General features: G+C 40.2%; 1 protein-coding gene across 6 annotated transcripts in view; it reads right to left on the bottom strand.

Annotated features, from left to right (window-relative positions):
• The window catches only part of LOC124789025 (ATP-binding cassette sub-family C member 10), a 388717-nt gene that overhangs the window by 326649 nt on the left and 36904 nt on the right, over nt 1–25164 (bottom strand). For all 6 annotated transcript variants that reach the window (XM_047256314.1, XM_047256328.1, XM_047256320.1 and 3 more), the window contains one exon: nt 4623–5249. In XM_047256314.1, the coding sequence (XP_047112270.1) occupies nt 4623–5249 (627 nt within the window). The remainder of the gene's footprint in view (nt 1–4622; nt 5250–25164) is intronic.

The raw sequence follows: 25164 nt of genomic DNA on the forward strand, positions 1-25164 counted from the left end.
CGGATCCCTCGGATGTGGATGTGAGCTGACAGGTCAGACATGATCCCAGATATATCCTACATCCAATCTGTGTTTCTCCACTCAGAAGAATCTCTATTGTCCACAGTAGCAATCGACAATGTGCTCATTGAGCTGCACATAGGCACAAGGTCCTCTGCAACTATCACAGATTGGCAATCTTATTATTGCATGGAGACCCCTTCCCTTCAAGCTTCTGACACTCTCATGTATAGTTATATCAATGATATAATTAAAGTCAACAAACAATTTACAGCCAAAGTTCAGTACAATTTGAACACCCTCATAGCCAGGATTTTGGTCGTGACACTCCTCTACCACGTCCACAAGGCAGACCATTCAAACCCTGCCGACATTTTTTTGACTGATGGGCTCTCAAAAACTACTGTCTTGCATAACAGTCCTCAATTTGCTTCTGCAGAATTCTGCACTTTCTGCAAAGCAAATGGTTTAAACCTGATACATACTGCATCCTTCCGTCCTGCTTCTAATTATTTAGGTGAACACTTCATCCATACCTTTAAATCCCATGGCTTCTTATCATTTCACTCCCCAGGATGGGTCAACCTCGGCAGAGAAACTCTATGGCTGACCATATCAGTTGTAATTATCTATCATCCATTCCACCAGCACCCACCCCTCCTTTTGGTGGTCCAGTCACCACTGTATCTCTCTACAAGATCTCATGTGGGACCTTTTCTTCACCAAATGCCACAGGCATTGGTTTCCTGTGGTCGTTTCCAATCTTCTATGCTGTGCTATGGCAAAGGTGACACTTCAAGATGGCACAGTATGCCATAAGCACATTAACCAATTGCAGCCTCACCTGTGTGCAGTAGTCTACCATTCTCTTTTGTTCCAGAGACAGTGTCCTCCACAACGCCCATCCTGGGCACCACCGGCCTGTCTCAGCTCCAGCCTGTGGCCTCAGTGGCGGAGCCCTCAGCTGCTCCACAAGCCAGCAGGAGCCCAGACCCTTCCAGGGATGTCGAGATGTGCTACTAGCTCACCACCTCTTCGGTGGGAGAGGGGAGCTGAGGGAACTACGCTTTGTAGAGGCCTTGTGCTTACTCAGCTAGCAGTCAGTAACATAGATAGGTAATGCTGGTAAAGACCGTACACGGCACAGGTCTTCAGAAGATAGACAACAAATGGCCATGCTCCACCCAATCACCAGGCAGTAGCCATAGTGCTACTAGAGGTGACTGGCCTGTTGGACCTTTTCTCCTTAGTGGGCCACATGACCGAAAGTAGTGCCTCCAGTATCCTGGCACTGGGCAGTATTTAGGTCAGCACCCAGACTATGTTCCACCGCTTCACACTGAGTGAGTTTTTCTGAGTGAGGCGCCAATTATGAAAGCATTTCTACAATCCAGATCTCAGTGTGGAGCCACCACTACCACGATGAGGCCATCCACATCAACCTTCCTTCATGAGCTGCCAGCAACGGACCTATCCGTTCGTGGCCTCTGCACCAAAGAGATGTGGCTTCCGACACAATTATCAGCAATTAGACTTTGGAATATTTGTTTTTCTTTTCTAATCAGAACGTGGATGAATGCAACCTTTGTTCTCAACTCGTGCCCCACACTTTCAAACCAGAACAAATGCAACTTCACTTAATGTCTGAGGAGACCTCTGAAATGGCAGAGCAAGATCCAGATTTATGGAAAAAGACGTCAAGGAAAGTGAGACCTGGTGCTTGAAGTATGACCCTGAAGAATCAAAGTATGGATGTCAGGGTCCAAGGTTGCACAATGAGAGATCTGGCATCAAGACAATGCTAACAGTGTTCTTTGACTCTGAGAGCCTCGTGCACATAGAATTCCTCCCTGAGGACTTCACATTAAATGCCACTACATACAGGGTGTTTCAAAAATGACCGGTATATTTGAAACGGCAATAAAAACTAAACGAGCAGCGATAGAAATACACCATTTGTTGCAATATGCTTGGGACAACAGTACATTTTCAGGCAGACAAATTTTCGAAATTACAGTAGTTACAATTTTCAACAACAGATGGCGCTGCGGTCTGGGAAACTCTATAGTACGATATTTTCCACATATCCACCATGCGTAGCAATAATATGGCGTAGTCTCTGAATGAAATTACCCGAAACCTTTGACAACGTGTCTGGCGGAATGGCTTCACATGCAGATGAGATGTACTGCTTCAGCTGTTCAATTGTTTCTGGATTCTGGCGGTACACCTGGTCTTTCAAGTGTCCCCACAGAAAGAAGTCACAGGGGTTCATGTCTGGCGAATAGGGAGGCCAATCCACGCCGCCTCCTGTATGTTTCGGATAGCCCAAAGCAATCACACGATCATCGAAATATTCATTCAGGAAATTAAAGACGTCGACCGTGCGATGTGGCCGGGTACCATCTTGCATAAACCACGAGGTGTTCGCAGTGTCATCTAAGGCAGTTTGTACCGCCACAAATTCACGAAGTATGTCCAGATAGCGTGATGCAGTAATCGTTTCGGATCTGAAAAATGGGCCAATGATTCCTTTGGAAGAAATGGCGGCCCAGACCAGTACTTTTTGAGGATGCAGGGACGATGGGACTGCAACATGGGGCTTTTCGGTTCCCCATATGCGCCAGTTCTGTTTATTGACGAAGCCGTCCAGGTAAAAATAAGCTTCGTCAGTAAACCAAATGCTGCCCACATGCATATCGCCGTCATCAATCCTGTGCACTATATCGTTAGCGAATGTCTCTCGTGCAGCAATGGTAGCGGCGCTGAGGGGTTGCCGCATTTGAATTTTGTATGGATAGAGGTGTAAACTCTGGCGCATGAGACGATACGTGGACGTTGGCGTCATTTGGACCGCAGCTGCAACACGGCGAACGGAAACCCGAGGCCACTGTTGGATCACCTGCTGCACTAGCTGCGCATTGCCCTCTGTGGTTGCCGTACGCGGTCGCCCTACCTTTCCAGCACATTCATCCGTCACGTTCCCAGTCCGTTGAAATTTTTCAAACAGATCCTTTATTGTATCGCTTTTCAGTCCTTTGCTTACATTAAACCTCCGTTGAAAACTTCGTCTTGTTGCAACAACACTGTGTTCTAGGCGGTGGAATTCCAACACCAGAAAAATTCTCTGTTCTAAGGAATAAACCATGTTGTCCACAGCACACTTGCACGTTGTGAACAGCACACGCTTACAGCAGAAAGACGACGTACAGAATGGCGCACCCACAGACTGCGTTGTCTTCTATATCTTTCACATCACTTGCAGCGCCATCTGTTGTTGAAAATTGTAACTACTGTAATTTCGAAAGTTTGTCCGCCTGAAAATGTACTGTTGTCCCAAGCATATTGCAACAAACGGTGTATTTCTATCGCTGCTCGTTTAGTTTTTATTGCCGTTTCAAATATACCAGTCATTTTGAAACACCCTGTACATGGCAATACTGAATGCCTAGTGCTACATATGAAGTGTGTACACCTCCAGCATACAAAACAATCCAAGTGGATGCTACTGCATGATAATGCCTGGCCACATACTGTCTTTCGGGTGCAGCAGTTCCTGGACAACAGGAGAGTTGTACCATTCAATTACCCATCCTACTCCCCAGACCTGTGTCCCCTGGACATTTGCTTGTTTCCCAAACTGAAATCATGCCTGAAGGGCAGATATCCAATGTCATGTTACAAACCAACTGACGGCTATCCCTAAAGGCACTTATGCCAGGAGTTTCCATGACTTGTACAGCCATTCCCTGAATGAATAGGGATTACTTCGAAAGACAGTAATTGCTGTTTCAGGTAAGTCAACAATCCATTCTCAATACAGACACTTTCAGAGAACTTTCTGGACAGAGGGTGTATATATGTACATGTACATGACCTAGCAGCTGGCTTTCCCAATGCAATAGTTACATTATTGTATCATATTACACTACCATGAATAATATCATGATGTATCCCTGCCTACAAGAATGGTAATTTACTAAATATACTTACATGTGGTTTATTAAGCAGCATCAAATTAGATCACAATTTCATAATTTCTTTCATTATATTAGTGGTATATGTAAAAGAAACTTACAGCTCAGCTGGGCTCAGACAATGCTTTCAAATAGAATGTACCATGATGACTGTGATCCAGCATTTCTAGAATGCTTCACCAATCCAATCTGTCAGCCCTTATCACTTTCAGTATCAACAGTAGGCTGCTGATTTTCCTCCATTTACAATAACGATTAATATTACTGCTACTACTTTCTAACATTTGCTACAAACTATTTCCCGAGAAATTCCAAACTGAGATTATGTGGAAACAGTGTCATTCCATAAATGCAGCTCCCCTTGAATTTCTTACTTCTGTAGAAATATTCTGAAATTTGAGAGGGGGCAAAAAGGGATGAAAGTAATGAAAAGCATCATACCACTTGCAAAATATTAGTTTGCTATTTCCCTATGGGTAACGTACAAAATAATGGTGCATATGAATAAAACAGATACTCAAACACCTCTCTCTTTCTCTGTCTCATCATCCCCCCCCGCCCCCCCCCCCCACTCTCTCTCTCTCTCCCCAAAAAAAGATACATAGACAAGCATATTGCACATCCTCTGTCTTAATGTTTTCTGACCTGTCAATGGTGTTCTTTCACTGGCTTCACTCTCAGGAACTTGACAATGCCTGCAGGACTGTCTTCGAGGACGATGACGATACCGTCTGAAATATAGTATTAATGACAGGATATATACAGACAATGAAATCAGTGTTGCAACATCCCATACTAAGCGACCATCATCAGATAATACTGAAGATCGTGTAGACATTATAACCAGGATAAGCTGGGCAACAATAGGTGTAAGAACAAGTGCATTAGGAGGACCAGCTGCAGCACAGCCAGCATGAGCGGCCCAAGCAACCAAACCAGTGCCCGCTGCTAACAGCTCTGACAATGGTTGAGGTTGGAGAATGCGTGCTGCCAGCAGCCGTGATGGGCCTAAGAGTGCAAGAAGCAATGAAGCTGGCACACGTGCAGCTGCACCAGCTCCAGTCCAAGTCTGTAGACCTCTAGACTTCCCCCACTGATAGGCAGAAACAGTGGCAAGTACAGCCAATGTAGGTGTTTGCAACATAACTGCCTGGAAGCAACGGCCAACATCACGCATCTCGGGGTTCCAAAAGCTTGAATCTTCTGACCCACACATGGACAGCCAGATTTCACCATCATGAGTCATGTCTAGGAGTCTGTTTGGATTTCCCACTGCAAAGAAAAACTGCAGCTTAAAAACTATTTTCTGCAAGATCATTAGTAAAAATCACAGGGAGAAATTAGAAGTTTACACATACTTTTTGTAAGGTCATTACATGATATTTGAAAATATATTAGTAAGTGCAATGACAGGTAACATATGAGATTAAAATTTATGTTCAATGTAACTGGATAGATAAAAAATCTACTTACCAAGCAGAGGCAGGAAGACATACACATCTGAAGATTAAGGAAATTTGCTAGTAATTGAGTGGCAGTGGCTCCTTCCGCTGCATGAGAAAGAATAAAAGATATACAAAATTATATGTCCCACCATGCACCTGGTTTTAATTTATGTTGATTTCTTCAGTCTCAGCATTTCTTCTCAGGAACTTTTCCTTTCTTCTCTCCCTTTTAGTTTCCTGTGACCTGTCTATTTTTCCTGCCCCCCCCCCCCCCCCCCCCCACACATCCAGCACTTATCTTTCCACTCTTCTTGACCCTTGCACAATGTTTTTTCAGTAAGCTATGTCTTGTTTATTACCCTGTCTTCCACCTCTGAGCTCTCAGGTTTTCAGATCTCATCCAGTGCAGTCCCCACGAGTCTTTCCTCTCATCCAGGCTGGTAAGTCTTCCTTGATCCTGGGCTCTGGACGACTTTTTCAAACTATCCCCATTTCCTAAACCTCAGCAGTTCTTTTCCTTCATCCCTCTTCTTTCCACTTCAACCCTTCTGCTAGAAGAAGGAGCCACTGACTCTGAAAGCTTGCAGATTTCCTTGACCTTTGCATGTGTGTTTTCTCTTGCCTTCACTTGGTGAATACATATTTTTATCTATCCAGTTACATTGTATTTTCAAAAATTCAAAATTGATTATTTTCACTGAAATATGTTCAAGATAATGAAAATATTACTTGATATAAATAAGTATTTATGGAGAATACAATAGCCAGAAATAGTTCAGTTTAATTAATTAATGGCAGGAGTAATGGCAATAACTCACTGTGTGGTTGAGGCATTGAGTGTTTGATACGCTCACAAACAAGACTGAAAACTATACAATGAGTTGTTCCATTTACTCCTTCCATTATTCACACTCAACCAATGAGGACTTCTCATTAGCACATTCATTTAAACCAATTATTTATCCAAGGATCACCATTAACACATTGATATGTGCACAGACATAACAGACTGTGTGCAATTGACAAAAAAGAATGGGAAAGCCACCACAGTGTTTAATTCTTAACCAAATAAATGCTAAGTTTACATATGTTGTCCTGATTAATTTCAAACCAAGAACATCACAAATATTCTATGAGACAGCAGTAACTACAGGGTGAACTTTCAGAAACAGAAGTGTATTAAACAGAGCACACTCAAAAATAACTACGTCATAGTGATAGACAAGTTTGTAGGCAAAATAATCTGGCTTTAGGAATAGGCTATCCGTGTACTGCTGCATACCCACAATATAATAACTGCTGTACTACAGAGTACACTGAATTATAGTGAGTGTTATAGCTTGTAGAGACATTATAAATATCAATTTTTCTGACCTCCAGAAAATGAAAAGCAGATGGAGTCATTAAGATGAAAACATTATGAGGAAAGTAAATGGGAAACTGGAAAAAATTACGGCCTTTACTCTAAGATTTGATTCTATAGTATTTCCTGCATACATTAAGGAAAGTTCTTTTACGAATAATGGTGTAGCCATACCTCACAAATCAAACGAGATACTACACATGCTTAAAGTTTTGTGGTGCATAAAACCAGTCCTACGTGACACACAAATATGTTAACTATTCAGGTGACCATTCAGCTTAAAGCAATGTCCAATTTTTGTACAGGAAAAGGGGAGTCAAAATAACAAGGTCTCCAAAATACCATATGCTGAAGTAAGGAAGCAGTTAAACCAACACAGTATCCCACTTTCAAAACAATTTTTGTTACAGAACTGAAAACCCCAGGTATTGAGGTGATTGTCTTTAAATCTACATAGAGACAAACCCAACAACTAGAAGGAGCATATCTCATATCTATTTGTAAGTATATGTGCAAAAAGCATCCAACCACTAACTCTATGGTCATGACCAAGACAAAGGCTGATGTTCAACAAATGCAAATACATGTATCTGTTAAAATCAAACAACAGAAAATCCAGGATGGAATGTAACAATATTGTGAAACAGAAAGTTGCCACTTTCCGGATAGCGGAGATGCTGAGTCTCACACACACACACACACACACACACACACACACACACACAAGATTGCAGTCCCAGGCAACTGAGGCCACACTATGAGCAGCAGCACCACTGCATGATTAGAGTGGTGACTGGGTGGGGGGTAAGGAGGAGGCTTTGGCAGGGAGAGAGAGAGAGATAGTAGGGTAGGGGTGGTGGATGGTGACATGCTGTTGGAGAGCACTCAGGGACGAGGTGGAAAGGAAAGAGGGTAGGGCAGCTATGTGCAATCAGGAGGTAGACGAAGGGCAGTGGAGAGGTGGGGAGGGGGCGGGGAGTGGATAGCAGAAAAGGAGAGAATTAAAAAGACTAGGTGCAGTGGAGGAATGAGAGTTGTGTAGTGCAGGAATGGGAACAGAGAAGGGGCTGGATGGGAGAGGACAATGACTAATGGAGGTTGAGGCTAGGTGGGTTACAGGAACATAGGATATACAGCAGGGAAAGTTCCCACCTGCGCAATTCAGAAAAGCTGGTGTTAGTGAGAAGGATCCATATGGCACAGGCTGCAAATCAGTCACTGAAATGAAAAATGACTTGTTGGTCAGCATGCTCAACAACAGGGGTGTCCACTTGTTTCTTGGCTACAGTTTGTCGATGGCCATTCATGTGGACAGACAGCTTGTTGGTTGTCATGCTCACATAGAATGCAGTACAGTTGCTGCAGCTTAGCTTGTAGATCAGATGACTGGTTTCACAGGTAGGCCTGCCTTTGATGTGACAGGTGGTGTTCGTGGCCGCACTGGAGTAGGTGATGGTGGGAGGATGTGTAGGACAGGTCTTACATCTAGGTCTATTACAGGGGTATGAGCCATGAGGTAAGTGGCTGGGAGCAGGGGTTGTGTTGGGATGGACGTGTATATTGTTTAGTTCGGTGGACAGCAGAATAAGACTGTGGGAGAGTTGGGAAGGATAGTGTACAGGACATTTCTCATTTTAGGGCATGAGAGAAAGTTGAAACCCCAACAGCACAACACTGTCCACCATCCCTACCCTACTATCCCCCCCCCCCTTCCCAGCCTCCTCCTTAGCCACACCCATCGCCACCCCCTGCTGCTCACAGTGTGGCCTCAGTGGCCTGAGACTGCAGTCATGTGGGTGTGACTTGTGTGTGCGTGTGTGTGTGTGTGTGTGTGTGTGTGTGTGTGTGTGTGTTTTTGTCATCAAATTTTGATGAAGGCCTTACTGGCCAAAAGGTATATGTGTGACAGTCTTTTTGTTGTGCCTATCTGCGACTCAGCAATTCTGCTATATGGTGAGTGGCAACTTTCCTTTTCACAATATTGTTATGTATCTGTTAAAATATTTAATCTACAAACTCTGCTACCTTAATGACTAATGACACACAATTTTTCTCCTCCTCTGAGATAATGAGAAGCAGAAAACTCTCTCTCTCTCGCTCTCTCTCTCTCTCTCTCGCTCTCTCTCTCTCTCTCGCTCTCTTTCTCTCTCTCTCTCTCTCTCTCTCTCTCTCTCTCTCACACACACACACACACACACCATTCAGCCAGCATGGAGTAATAATATCAATATCAGTGATGCGGCATTTGACACTGAAGAATTAATGAACAAACAACTCAGTCCTACTTATTTTTCATCCTCTATGGTTCTTTCCCCTACAAGATGGAAAGAGAAAAAAAAAAAGTTGGCACAAAAATTTCACCAGTAACAGCTCCAGTTTTAAGGTGCAATAAAAACTGCTTTAGGAATAATGTGGAAGTACAGAAACTCCTGGTGGCTTCTATGTCATTCTGCATATGTCAAGAGAAACATTTTGAAACTTTCCATACACCTGCACTATGGTGTTACAGACTCCGCAGAACAGTTGGTCCTAGTGGAGAAAAGATAAATGTCGATTCACTTGTCTTTCTCAGTAACACCACTAAACACCGTCCACATTAAGACCAACACCCCAAGCTGCAGCTGGTAAAATATACAAGACACCTCACATTTCAATTTGCTCAGTGTACCTGCCACCAACGGAACCGATACACAGTGCGGCCCTGAGAAAGCTTGTGAGCTAACCTCCCTGACCATTTTGTCTTTTAGGACACTTCAATGCACACAAGGGTCTATGGGCCTGAACCAGCATATGACCCATGAGTCAGTGGTTGAGAATTCTTGTTATCAGATGATGTACGTCTTTGAAAATGAGAGGAATGACACATTTCAGCACAATATCTGCAACTGTTCTTACATTTAGTTCTCCAGCCCACACAGCTATGTTCAGTAGAAAGTGGTGGGGTACCTCCATTTCCTTGTCAGTCTGTTATTCCTAGAAAGAACAATACCCAAAAACAAACTGCCAAAGTGGACCCTTTATAAGGCAGACTGGACTCTGTTCAGTCAGCTGGCTGCATTTAAACACCCAAGACAGCATCCAAAACTGGATACTCCATATAATATTATATTATAATATTATGTAACTAGTATTGGTGACCATGACCCAGTTGTAGGAACAAGTACCAAAGTACAAAGAGCAACTACAACCAATAGAAAAATTTGTGTGTTTGGTAACTGAGATAAGTATAAAGCACTGTCACATTTCAAGGAGGAACTTGAAACATTTAGCTCCAGACAGAGCATGTAGAGGAACTATGCCTCAGCTTGTAAGTGGCATTGATATACAGGGTGAGCACAAATTCTTGCCCTGATTATAAAAATTTATAACAGAATAACCATTAGAAATTTGATGTTGTTACATAGGTTAGTGTTACTAGTTTTTTTAAGACCACTTACATTAGTAAACCTCAACGTGTGCTCCCTTGGTAGCTCAGAGAATGTCAAGACAGTATTCCAGTTCCCGCCAGGTGTTTCGTAACGTGTTCTGCCACAGTACCCACAGCAGCTTGTATCCTAGCCTTCAGTTCGTCGATGTCAGCAACTAGTGTGACGAACACTCTGCTCTTGATATGTTGTTGTTGTTGTGGTCTTCAGTCCTGAGACTGGTTTGATGCAGCTCTCCATGCTACTCTATCCTGTGCAAGCTTTTTCATCTCCCAGTACCTACTGCAACCTACATCCTTCTGAATCTGCTTAGTGTATTCATCTCTTGGTCTCCCTCTACGATTTTTACCCTCCACGCTGCCCTCCAATACTAAATTGGTGATCCCTTGATGCCTCAGAACATGTCCTACCAACCGATCCCTTCTTCTGGTCAAGTTGTGCCACAAACTTCTCTTCTCCCCAATTCTATTCAATACTTCCTCATTAGTTATGTGATCTACCCATCTAATCTTCAGCATTCTTCTGTAGCACCACATTTCAAAAGCTTCTATTCTCTTCTTGTCCAAACTATTTATCGTCCATGTTTCACTTCCATACATGGCTACACTCCATACGAATACTTTCAGAAATGACTTCCTGACACTTAAATCTATACTCGATGTTAACAAATTTCTCTTCTTCAGAAACGCTTTCCTTGCCATTGCCAGCCTACATTTTATATCCTCTCTACTTCGACCATCATCAGTTATTTTGCTCCCCAAATAGCAAAACTCCTTTACTACTTTAAGTGCCTCATTTCCTAATCTAATTCCCTCAGCATCACCCGACTTAATTAGACTACATTCCATTATCCTTGTTTTGCTTTTGTTGATGTTCATCTTATATCCTCCTTTCAAGACACTGTCCATTCCATTCAACTGCTCTTCCAAGTCCTTTGCTGTCTCTGACAGAATTACAATGTCATCGGCGAACCTCAAAGTTTTTATTTCTTCCCCATGAATTCTAATACCTACTCCGAATTTTTCTTTTGTTTCCTTTACTGCTTGCTCAATATACAGATTGAACAACATCGGGGAGAGGCTACAACCCTGTCTTACTCCCTTCCCAACCACTGCTTCCCTTTCATGTCCCTCGACTCTTATAACTGCCATCTGGTTTCTGTACAAATTGTAAATAGTCTTTCGTTCCCTGTATTTTACCCCTGCCACCTTTAGAATTTGAAAGAGAGTATTCCAGTCAACATTGTCAAAAGCTTTCTCTAAGTCTACAAATGCTAGAAACGTAGGTTTGCCTTTCCTTAATCTTTCTTCTAAGATAAGTCGTAAGGTCAGTATTGCCTCACGTGTTCCAGTGTTTCTACGGAATCCAAACTGATCTTCCCCGAGGTTGGCTTCTACTAGTTTTTCCATTCGTCTGTAAAGAATTCGTGTTAGTATTTTGCAGCTGTGACTTATTAAGCTGATAGTTCGGTAATTTTCACATCTGTCAACACCTGCTTTCTTTGGGATTGGAATTATTATATTCTTCTTGAAGTCTGAGGGTATTTCGCCTGTTTCATACATCTTGCTCACCAGATGGTAGAGTTTTGTCAGGACTGGCTCTCCCAAGGCCGTCAGTAGTTCCAATGGAATATTGTCTACTCCGGGGGCCTTGTTTCGACTCAGGTCTTTCAGTGCTCTGTCAAACTCTTCACGCAGTATCATATCTTGATATAGCCCCAGGAAAAAAAGTCAAGGGGCGTAATGTCTGGAGATCAGGGTGGCCAGGGTGTTGGACCATTCCTTCCAATCCACCAATCTGGACATTACTCTCCTCTACAGACATTATACTCCTTGACTTCCTTTTCCTGGGACTATATCAAGGACAGAGTCTTTGTCACACTAGTTGCTGCCGTCGACGGACTAAAGGCTAGGATACAAGCTGCTGTGGGTATTGTGACAGAACACATGTTAGGAAACACCTAGTGGGAACTGGAATACCGCCTCAACATTTTCCGAGCTACCAAGGGAGCACATGTTGAGGTTCACTGACGTAAGCACTCTTAAAAAAAATTGTAACACTAACCTATGTAATAGCATCAAATGTAAATTATTATGTCAAATGGTTATTCTGTAATAAATTGTTATAATCAGGACAAGACTTTGCATTCACCCTGTATACTAAAACTGAACAAGGCCCCCAGCCCAACTAAATTCCTACCAGATTTTACAAGGTATTTACAGCCAGGTTGGCCCCTGTGTTAACCATAATTATCTAAAATTACTCCAACAGAAAACAGTGCCCACTTCTTAAAAGAAAGTACATGTCACAACCATCTATAAGAGCGGTAATAGAAATGACTGACAAAACTACCATGAAACCACACTGATGTTGATCTGTTAGAAAATCCTGAAGCAGATTCTGAGGTTAAACATAATTAGGTAGAACAATTTCTGAAAACACTGGTCATGAGAAAATCAACTTGCACTCTTTCTCACGTGAGTTCTTGAAAGCTGTGGCCCAAGGAACTGAGGTAGAAACAGAATTTTGTAACCTCCAAAAAGGATTTGATACAGTTATCACAATGCTTATTAATAATTATGATCATGTGCAGTATCAAATGAAATTTGTAACTGGATTGAGGATTTCTTGGCATAGAGGATGCAACATGTTATCTTGGATGTTGAGACATCAACAGATGCAGAAGTAACTTCAGCTGTGCTCCAGCGTAGAGTGTTCGCACACTTGCTGTTCATGTTTTGAATTAATGTCTGTAGAAAACATCAACAGTACTCTCAGACTTTTTGCAGATGGCTCTATTATCTATAATGAAATGTAGAATGTTGTACAAATATCTAATTAGATCTTCAAAAGGGCTTCCAAATGCTGGTAATATTGGCAACTTGCTTTGAAAGTTCAGAAATGTAAAACTGAGCTCTACACAAAGTGCAAAAACATAGTATCCTCAATCTACAATATCAATTAGTCATAATTGGGATACTTCAATTCATACACATACCTGAGTTTACTAACTTGTAAGAATATGAAATAGTGGCAGGCTTAGTACACATAGTGGAAAATGCAGTCAATCCTAGACTATTCCTTACATATAGGACCCATAACAAACACAGGTAACAATGGATATTGAACGTATATTTAAAAAAAGGCAGATTTGTTTTATTCATGGGAGAGAGTCACGGAAATGCTGAAAAGCCTGAGCTTGCAAAAACCCATTGACAATGTTTTAAGGACAATTATTCAGTGGGATGTCTACGAATATACTGCAGGCACTTAAAAACTGAATCCCACACGGATCACAAAGACAAGACTAGACTAATTCCAGTGAGTACCAAATGGATTTAAGCTGTCAGTCTATTTTCGTTATCTTAATGGAATAGGAAGAAATGTCAATGCGTGGTACAATGGAAAGTATTCTCAGCCATGCACTTCATGATCAGTTGTAGACTGTACTTATAGGTGGAGGATTTCAGCCCAAAATTGGACACAGCTGTTTGAAACAAGAGCACAAGCCAAAATCATTTCAAGGATGGGGAGAGAAATCAGCCACGCCCTTTCAAACAAACAAGCCCAGCATCTGCCTGGAGAAATGTAGAGAAATTGTAGAAAATCTAAATCTGGATGGTTAGACACGGATTTGAAGCATCATCCTCTCATTTTGTGCAATGGGATGATCATAAAGACACAAGAGACCACCCAACAGCACAATATAATACCTTATGAGTGTCAGAGATTGGACTTTTGTACATACTACCACAGTGTGGAGATAAGGAACTTAATTTTGACGCTGCAAATGAGGAAAAATACAAGCAATGTTCACCATGTGAGAAGTACACACTGGATTGACTGCCTCTCATGCACCGCTCCATGGGGATACATGATTCATTACACATATTAAATCAGCAATGTTGTGCTTACCTTTCTGAACCAAACTTGGTCTGGAGGGAAATATCATGATACAAGGAGGGAAGCTGCCATGACCCTTCTCTTACAATCAGTAAAGGATAACCTGCATTGAAGCAACTACCATAGTTTGGCCTATGTGAGTTGCCTCTGAAAGCCCTTGAACACTTTGTTAACAACTATCTAGCCTAGGTTCTGAAAATAAAAAACCTAATCAACAACATCCAGTGTAGTTTCAAAACATGATAATCTGTTCTAGACAATTTGGCACACCTAGAGCCAACAATACAATGCTTGTTTCTGAGCAAACAACATTACATTCGGGTCTTGTTTGACATGCACAAAGTATATAATACTACTTTGTGGCACCACATCATGGTGCTTCCTTGGTCACCTCCTCCACTTAGTAAGATCCTCTCTCGAAATATGCTGTTTTGAACATGGAGTCAAGACTTGTCTCCTTTGTAATTCCTCACAAAACAGTGTCTCTTGGGGAAGTTCCTTTAAATTTTACAATGTTTACAACATGGACCAACAGAGTACCAGAGTACCATATATCATACCCTGTCTGTAGCTAACTTTTCAAATTTTTGTTCATACTTTAGCCCTGGAACCCAAACCTGTCAACTGCAGTTAACACTTAAAAGCTACATGAATGGATGGAGAAACCAGTATTTCACTTTTCTATTTTGGGAAAAAAGTAGTATGTGTTTATGATAACCGGTATCAACCTTACTTTGCTCTAAAACTGAGTTATATCATTCCTGATTTTAAAGAGTCATTGTGTTTTCTGAGCCTTATATTTTATAATAAACTACCTCATCTATAGGATCTCATGATAAGACATGTCAAAGCCTTGAATATTCTATTAGCCTGAAGAGAAAGAACTGAATAGGAGACAAATCTATTTTTGAGGAGGCTCACTTGGTCTCATTTGGATTACAAGTGCATTATATATAGAACTGCATACCATTCATACCTCAACTGACTGCATCACAAAGGTGTATGGTTTGTTACTGGGGCTTACAGAACAGGTCCTACACCTACCCTGTGAGGAAAGGCATGGAAGCCATCACTAACCACTCAGTGACAACTACTAATAGCGCACAATTCCTATGAGATCAATATGTGCATTAGGAGGCAGAGTGAAGCAACATTTGATCAAACTGTGCCTGGCAGACAAGAACATCTTGGTGCATGTTTTAAATAAATTTCAGCCATGATTATTGATAAGGTCCAGGTTGATTTTAGATCCAAGAGAGTACAGGTAGTTCTAATCTCTGGACAACATTTCTAAGATCTAATTTCATGTCTTAAATAAATACTACAATTATACAGTAGTGCAGACTGATGGGTGCAACGATGGGGACACAGCTGACTGTTCCATCTATCTTCTCCACCTGTGCCCTAAGAACAGATCTGCTAAATGAATACACCTTGTTTGATACCAAGTTTCATGCAATACTGAGGGCACTGGAGTAGCTGAAATATACTCAACCTCTAATTCTCTAAGTGATTTGCAGGGCATTCAGTAGCTGTATTTAGTGCATAAATCCTCCAGATGCTCTCTTCCTTTTGCAGGCATTGGGGAAGGTGATGTCATTCTGCTAGTTATCATGCCACGTGTGAATCAGGACAAATGAACTGGTAGATACAGCAGCTAAAAGATCATGTAGTTTCACTGTGCAAACCCCCACAAATAAAGGTGGTACTGTTGAGTAATTATCACCAAATTTCGAAAAGAATAGAGGTTCCTCCAGTGTTAAAATGTCAGCTCAGCCACCTATTTAGAGTGTAAAAAACATTAGAATTACACGTTTTGAAGATCAAGCCTTCATCACCAGAATGATCATGCAATAATCTCTAAATGTGACCAATATAGAACACAAAAAAGAGCATTAAAATAATAAATAATGTGGCAGCTTCCCTTGCAGCCATGTCCTCTTATTACATACATCCACACTTAACTGTTAAAATAGATTAATACTGAATTCCATATGTTGTCCTGGGTACCGGCAGCATCATAGTAACAGGCATACACATACGTAGCCCTTGTATCTTCCTGTATGCCACATCCCTCAAGCAAACATAGTGAGATACATGGCCCATAGCTGTCACTGTGACACTGCCAGTACCCAGGACACATATGGAATTCCATTCTAAACTATTTTATTGATTGACATTGATGTGGATGTACATCTTAAAAGGAAATGGCTGCAAGGGAAGTAGCCATGTTATTTTATTATTACTTTTACAGTACTTGTTTATGTCTTATATTGGTCACTTTTAGAAATTCTTGTACGATTACTCTGATGATGAAAGCTTAACATTCTAAACTTGTAAATTCTAGAGTTTTTTCCATTGTGAATGAATAGATGGTTGAACTGAAATTTTAACACCAATCTTATCAAATATGGATAAAAACAAGCTTTTACACCATACTTGTATGCACTAACTTCAGTATGACACATTTTATTTCATTGTACAGTACTTTATTTGTTGACAAGATAACATTTCTACATGCAGCTAAGGACTTCGCCTTTATTTTTGATGATGTTGGAACAAGTGTAAAGCAAGCATTATAATTTGTGTAACATCAAGACTCCTCCTTACACTGTCAGGCCAGATACTGATGTGAATGGGAGGGGCTGGTTCTTTCTCATTTTTTAAATCAGTCAGGCAGCCAAAATAAACAGAAAACCAGTTTAAGTATGGTGTTACTGTTAACTGTTTGGTCTCATCAATTTTATGGGCAAATATGAATATGGAACTAAAAATTTATTTTGCTGTCAGTTTCAATCACAAATGTGACAGAAAACTGTGCAGAAACCTTAGCATCCCAAGCAGTAAACAATCACAACAACAGAGTGGCCTGCAGAGTATGTATCAAGATGTAGATGATGGTGGGCATGACCATTTTTAGTCGAATCAGTAACTATAAGATCAAATCTGATGCAAAAAAAATGTTATATTCAATAATAACTATGCAATCAAACACAAGTTGAGATATCATCATGCATGTCATTAATTCCTGTTTCACTACATAACAGAAAACATACACCGAATGTTCCTATTTTGAATAAATAAAAGATCTATTTAAAAAGTGAGATGAAAATACAACAACAGTTGACAACTGCTGTTCTACTGTTATAATGTGAGATGTGTAGTACATACTACACTATTATAATGTAATTGGATAGATAAACAATCCTCTCACCAAGCAGCAGCAGGAGCGCAAACACCCACAGAAAAAGGTTTTACATACACAAGCTTTCAAAGCCAATGGCTCCTTCTTCTGGAAGAACTGAATGGGAAGGAAGAGGGAGGGAGGAAGAGGGAGGGGGAGGAAGAGAGGTGAAGGAAAAGGACTGGAGATGTTTAGGAAAAGGGGTGGAGTTTGGAAAAGTCACACAGAACCCTGGGTCAGGGGAGACTTACCAGACAGGATGAGAAGGAAAGACCATACTATTTGGTATTTTATTTATTAAGGTTTACTGTAGGTACTGTTTTTTATAATACAGCTGGTAGTAATAACATCCATGATAGAATCTCAGTTTGTATTTGTTCATAACATTTTTTTGTGTCAGAGTTAACACAATGGTAATTTCCTCCATCATGATTGATCAAACATAGGGATGCAAAACTGATGTCTGTACCTGTGAACAATCATTTACGATTGAAACTGGTAGCAAAATAGAACTATTCATTTAAATTGCTGCCTTTTTTCAACACAAATTCTTTAAATATTTTTAATAGATATTACCAATATCCCCTTGTCCAATTTTGTGTTAAGAACTTCAACAGTTACTCTCAATCAATTACTTATTGATCTGCTATTTTCTTTTAGAGTATACAGATACTTTATCACATCCCTTTTGGAAAAACAAAATTTGCAGGGTTTAGTATTTGCCTGTCACAGTTTTCCCTATGAGCAGCTGTCACAACCTCTTTTGTGACACTTTCCCAGGACAGCAAAATCCACATAGGCTGTTGCTCAACTGGTAACTACTTCTAATAGAAACTGCTCTCTTCTGGAATGTTTAGGTTTAATTCCTCACATTTTTGTAATCCACTTTTTCTGTTACTTTCATTTGTCTTCAGTACTTTCACTACCATTTACAAGTATATATTTGTGGTTTGAACACCACAGTGCTTTGCTAGGCAGGGTCCTGTTGGAGATGGTATGCCTGTCTTCCTGTGAGTTTTGAAATTATTAAGTGTTATAGGGGAAACTACACTTTAACATGGACCCAAGACCATGGTATAAATTGGCATTTTTCCGTAACACATAAATGCCCAGTGCCAGTAGTGAAAGAAATGATAAGTGACAGAAAATGGCCTAGCACTGTCTGGGAATCTAACCACACACCTTTGGATTTGCGGTAGGCACTTACCTACCAAGTCACACATTTGTACAAAAAAAAATTGTAGCATTTTATTTCTACATCAGGACCTGCTGATCTCAAAACCAGAAATTCTGGAGTCTTTGATGAAAATGATATAGGACTGATTCTTTTAAAATAATATTAATTTTACATGTCAGTTCCCCTGTACTTGTCAGTTTTACACATTAAAACATTTGGTTTCTAATGGTACTACAACTTCTAGCAGATAATGTTCAAATGCTGCAGGGATCTATACACTCTTCTATCTAAGTCATGTAACTGCATTCCACTGCACCATTAAGACTGCAACAAGATATATAATAAAACTGAACGAACTAATGTACTTTCTTTTGTGGGTTTGCTGCACTTCAGCCAGAGAGGAAACACAAATCACTGAATGAAAAAGATTGGAATGAAGTATATTTCGAGTATTAAAATTAATAATGAGAACAGCAATAATACTCATAACTGAGAAAACAACTATAAGACAAGAAATAACAGGCATTGAGAGACAAGACAAAATTACTTGCTGTTTATTCTCCTTTCATTCTCAATTACTATTGTAGGTATTACTTCCTGAGTATCCTATTTTCACTTGTGGATTCACATTCACCTTATTTGTCTGCATATCTTGAATTTTGTAATTTGTTCACTGTATATCTCTTCCTCAAAGAAAAGTGTAATGATCCCCTCAAAGTAACCCTCAAGTGCTTTCTCTTTTCTAATACTATGATCCAGGCAACAACATTGCACAGACTGCTGAGAGTCTGTTCCCTTTTCATACACGTGTCAGTTTTACTGTAAGATATTGCTTCTGTAAATGATAGTACACTAGTTATGCAATACTAGAAAAAAAGAAAATATAAAGAGTAAAAATGAGCAATACCCACAAATAAGTCAAGATTTCCCCATTGTACAACACCCATAATAGAAGTTCTCAAACATTTATTATCTGTGACCTATGGTCTGAGTGAAATCACTGTGCCCCCTTCCTACCTTTTTTTTAGGCTTTCATTAACTTCACATATTTGCAACTCATGTGCTTAATTTTTTATCAATAATTGCTCCCTTTCTAGTTATCCAACAGAAATTTTAATGGGTATATGAAACTGATGAGCATGCAGACTTACACTTTCATATGGGATTAAATTCTACATCTACATATCAATTAATATTTTGCAAACCACTTTGAAGTGCACAATACTACACACTAACATACATCCTCATTCCCTTTGTGTTTAGGGCATGGGTAAGAATGACTGCTTAAAATGCCTCTGTACATAGTGTTAAAGAGTCTAATCTTCTTTTCGCATATTACTGAGGAAGCAGTTCATAGAGATCTGTAAGATATCCCTCGATTCATTATGTAACACCAGTTCTTGAATCTTTGTAGTAAACTTTTGTAGGTTGGTTGATGTCTACCTTCAAGATGTTTGCCAGTTCAGATCTTTCAGCACTTCCATGACACTCTGCCACAAGTCTAACATCTGACCATTCATGCTGCTCTTCTTTATAAATATCCAATACCATCTGTTAGTACAGTTTTGTATGGGACACACAAACTTGAGAACTGTTCTAGGATGGGTTGCAAAACTGATTTTCAAGTAGTATGCTTTGTGGACTGCATTTCCCCTGCATCCTGCCAAAGAACCGAAATCTGACACCTGTCTTACCTAGCACTGAGTCAGGTTGAAGGGAATGCAAGGGGCAGGACTGCACCTGGAGTCATCGATGGATGTCCACTAGTGTGGAACATTGTAAAACAAGAACTAATCGAAAGTGGGAGTGCATTTCTTATGACATTGTCCATATGACAGCACTTTTCTGCCTTCTGTGAAGAGCTCCATTGATAACTGGGTGGTAGTCATGCCGTTGTAAAAGGCAGAACAGTGTTTATATAACAGTCGGTATATGGCATGTGTCATTTTACAAGTTGCTCTCCCTTTGATAGTATACACTTTTCTAGTTACAGGGCTGGAACAGGTGATGGTGGGAGGATGCATACGGAAAGTCTTGCTGTGGGGATGGTCATAGGGATACGGGCCATAGGGTAGGGAGATAGGTGCACAAGGTGCACAGTGTCTGACAAGAATATTGCAGGGATTGGGAAGGTGATGAAAAGCTGTTCTAGGTGTGGTGGGCAAAATCTCAGACAGAATGGATCTTATTTTAGGGCATCATTTTAGAAAGGTATGGCCTTGTCAAAGTAGTTGAGGACTACATTCAAGACCAGGAAAATACTGGGTGACCAGTGGTGTGCTCTTAAGTTGTCTTTTGGAGAGATCAGCAGTATCACAATTGGATGTGATGGCTCAGGAAATCTGCTTTTGAACTAGGCTGTTGGGATAATTAGGTCCACGATGACTGAGGTGAGAGTGGTGGTGTATTGCTGTAAAGAGGCTGCATCTGAACAAATACGTTTGCTTCGAATGCCAAGGGTGTATGGGAGGAAAAGATCGACACGGAAAGAATGGCAACTGTCAAAATGTAAGTATTGCTGTTTCTTAGTAAGTTTATTGTGGATGGAAGTGTGACCCTTCTGACAGGAAATCACGAATCCAGTCGCACAACTGAGGCGATACTCCGTAGGCACACAGGATTCCCTGGCACATTTCTTTCCCGTAATTCTCACTCATTAAAATTTGGTTTTCATGAGTTTTTAGCCTCCCAAGATCAAATTCAATATAGACAGATTTATTTGTGTTTAATTTTAGTTTATTTTCATTAAAATACTGTAAAATTAAGTCTGCTGCACTATTAGATTCCACTTCGAGCTGCAAATAGTTTGGATTGTGGCATATTAACATGGTATCATCTGCATATAAGGTAGCTGTAGCATGGTTTTTTATGGACTGAACATCATTAACATAAGTAATAAAAAGAAGTGGTCCTAATATTGACCCCTGTACAATATCAAAATTTATGTCAGTGGTCTTTGATTTGTATGCTCCCTCTGTAGTGCTAATAGACACAAACTGCTTCCTATTTGTCTAGTAGGACCCTCATAATATTATGGGCTGTGCCTTGAATGCCATAGTTCAACAGTTTGCCCAGCAATATGGTCGTATCAACACAGTCAAATGTTTTTTGTAAGTCTAGAAAGATGCCACGTACATGTTCTTTATTATCTATTGCTTGAGTGACACCTTCAATTAAGTTGGATGCTGCTCTAATGGTGGATGACCCCTTGACTAACCCATACTGCGCATTAGAAATCACTTTTTTGCATACCAGGAAGTTCCAGATTCTTATGTATATTACTTTCTCAAAGATTTTGGATATTATTGGAAGAACAGAAATGGGTCGAAAGTTTTCTACTAGATTTCTGATTCCTTTTTTAAAAAAATAGGCACAACTCGAGCAATTTTCACCTCATTTGGAAGTAGACCATCTTCCTATGAAAGTTGATAACTGTTGATAAAGGTGATGCAATTTTATGTACACATTTCTTAAGAGTGTCCAGACTAAGATCAGCATATCCTGCTGCATGGGAATTCTTTAAGCTACTCACTATTTTAATTATTTCTTCTTTACTTGTTGGTGTCAAAAATATACTTCCTGACACTGGAGTTCCTCTGAATTTGTATTTATGATTTTTAAGCTGATTGTTTATGCTGGGGCCAACAGAAGCAAAGTAATTGTTAAATAGATCTGCTATCTTATTCTAATTCAATCTGTAGATTGAGCAAGCAGTAAAGGAAACAAAAGAAAAATTCGGAGTAGGTATTAAAATTCATGGAGAAGAAGTAAAAACTTTGAGGTTCGCCGATGACATTGTAATTCTGTCAGAGACAGCAAAGGACTTGGAAGAGCAGTTGAACGGAATGGACAGTGTCTTGAAAGGAGGATATAAGATGAACATCAACAAAAGCAAAACAAGGATAATGGAATGTAGTCAAATTAAGTCGGGTGATGCTGAGGGAATTAGATTAGGAAATGAGACACTTAAAGTAGTAAAGGAGTTTTGCTATTTAGGGAGTAAAATAACTGATGATGGTCGAAGTAGAGAGGATATAAAATGTAGACTGGCAATGGCAAGGAAAGCGTTTCTGAAGAAGAGAAATTTGTTAACACTGAGTATAGATTTAAGTGTCAGAAAGTCGTTTCTGAAAGTATTTGTATGGAGTGTAGCCATGTATGGAAGTGAAACATGGACGATAACCAGTTTGGACAAGAAGAGAATAGAAGCTTTCGAAATGTGGTGCTACAGAAGAATGCTGAAGATAAGGTGGGTAGATCACGTAACTAATGAGGAGGTATTGAGTAGGATTGGGGAGAAGAGAAGTTTGTGGCACAACTTGACTAGAAGAAGGGATCGGTTGGTAGGACATGTTTTGAGGCATCAAGGGATCACAAATTTAGCATTGGAGGGCAGCGTGGAGGTTAAAAATCGTAGAGGGAGACCAAGAGATGAATACACTAAGCAGATTCAGAAGGATGTAGGTTGCAGTAGGTACTGGGAGATGAAGAAGCTTGCACAGGATAGAGTAGCATGGAGAGCTGCATCAAACCAGTCTCAGGACTGAAGACCACAACAACAACAACATTCTAATCAGTTTACTATTTACTAGTGACCATGATGTTTTGGAAATATTATTTGAGTTTTAAATGACACTTTCAAAATGTTTCTGTTTTTTCTGAAGTTAGGAGGTCTACATAGTATTTCTGATACTTTTTGAACTCTTCTTTTAATTTTTTATTGCTCAAGTCATTTAACACAGCGTACTCATACCATCTTAGTTTTTCTCTAGCCTCAGTGACTGAGGTCGATATCCAGTTTCAGGTTACAGCATGTGACTGAATTCTCTTTTTTATTAATGGGCAGGCTTGGTTGAGAATGTAGTATAGTTCGCTTGAGAATTTGCCATAACTATAATGTGGCATTAGAATACTGTTCCAATCCACATTCCTTATAATATTATTCAAATGAGTTATATTTTGGTCTGTATTCATCCTAATATATCTATAGCAACTGTGTATAGGAACCTTTTTTATGTGCACACTTAGTTCTACTGCATGGTAGTCTGACAAAGCACTTATAATAACAGAAGATGTAAGATCGTAAAGATGAATACCAGTGATTATGTTATCTACTGCAGACTGGCATGTTTCAGTCTCCCTGGTTGCAGTGTTTATCAGGTATCTTACATTATATTCAAGCAGAGTATACTTGAATAGTCTAATTGAAAATGAGGCACCTGAAAAAATTCTAGACAGCATCATAAATACTTAGGAGGAACTTGAATCCTGGTTCCATCAAAATTGAATAAAACTGAATGTCACTAAAATCTATATGTGGCAATTTGGAACTCCATCATTAGAATGGAAAGATGTAAATGTAACTTGCAGCGATAAGAGGTCACTAAGCAAATCATATAAAATTTGTAGGCATAAATCTTTACAAAAAGATAAATTGGAAGTACACAGACTACTTAGCGAATAAATTGAATAGTTTTTCATTTCCAGAGTGAGATTTGTCAAATAGCATAAGAATGGACACATTAAAGATAGCCTATAAATGTTACTTTGAATTTGTAATTCATTATGATGTAATCTTTGTGGGGGATTTCAACAAATGTTAGAAGGCTCACAGTATTGCAAAAGAAAATAAAGCATATGTATTACTCTACACCAGGCTCATTTACAGTTTCAAATACAGCAATCTCTTGCTCTTACACTGCTAATCTGTGATCTATACACCTCATCAGCCAACTTCCACTCCACCACACTCCTCTCTTTCTGCAAAGTCCAGGAGTTATCTGCCCCTCATATTTCCTTGGATGGTACCATCCGCCAAGCCAGTTTCAAACTGCAGCAACATGCCGGACTTCACCTCAAAAAGTTATCCCACCTTCTCCTGAACTACCAGAACAGTGGTGTTTCCCTTCCTGTCCTTCTGCAGCTCCCTGAACAGCCACACCATCAGTCACCATTCCTCTTCTACAAACTGAGCTTGGCCACCCTCCTCAAAGTTCCACAGCCTTCACCACTTCCTCCCAGATTAAAAATAACTCTTATCACAAGAGCCAGTCACAACAGTACCTCAGGTTTCCCTTCAAAATGAATAAATCTTTCACCTTTCTGCATAGAATCCTCAATCCATCGTCTAAAGCTCTTACCCCTCCAGAATTACCTGTATTATCCAAGGGTCTCACTTTCAGCCCTAAACCTGTATTTCATCGTACTCCTTTGGTGAGAACCTAATTTCCTTATCATGCAATGTCAATTGGAAATATCACTTTGCATTCCAATCCCAAAACCTATCCAACAGTAAATCTGATATTGAACCCTGCCTTAAACAGTTCCGACCACAATCTAAATTTGATCATCCACATCCACCACCACCACCACCACCACCTCAGAATCATCCCTTAAAAGCCTTCCAAGAATTCCTCACAAACAGCATTGCTTCACAAACCATCCTCAGGTCCCTACATGACCCTAACCTGTCCTCTGCATAACTCCAGGCTCTACAGTCCATAAAAGGTGATGACTCCATCATAATCCTCACAGCAGACAAAGGATCTACCTACCACTGCAGTACTTGATAGAAAGGGGGTGTGTTAGTGAAGGGCTACGCCAACTGTCTGACACACTACATACAGCACCTGCCATCAAGATCCCATCCCTGTGATCCACAGTGACCTGCAGTCCCTCCTTAAAACCTCA

This window comes from Schistocerca piceifrons, chromosome 1 (assembly GCF_021461385.2).
Source record: "Schistocerca piceifrons isolate TAMUIC-IGC-003096 chromosome 1, iqSchPice1.1, whole genome shotgun sequence".
Lineage (NCBI taxonomy): Eukaryota > Metazoa > Arthropoda > Insecta > Orthoptera > Acrididae > Schistocerca > Schistocerca piceifrons.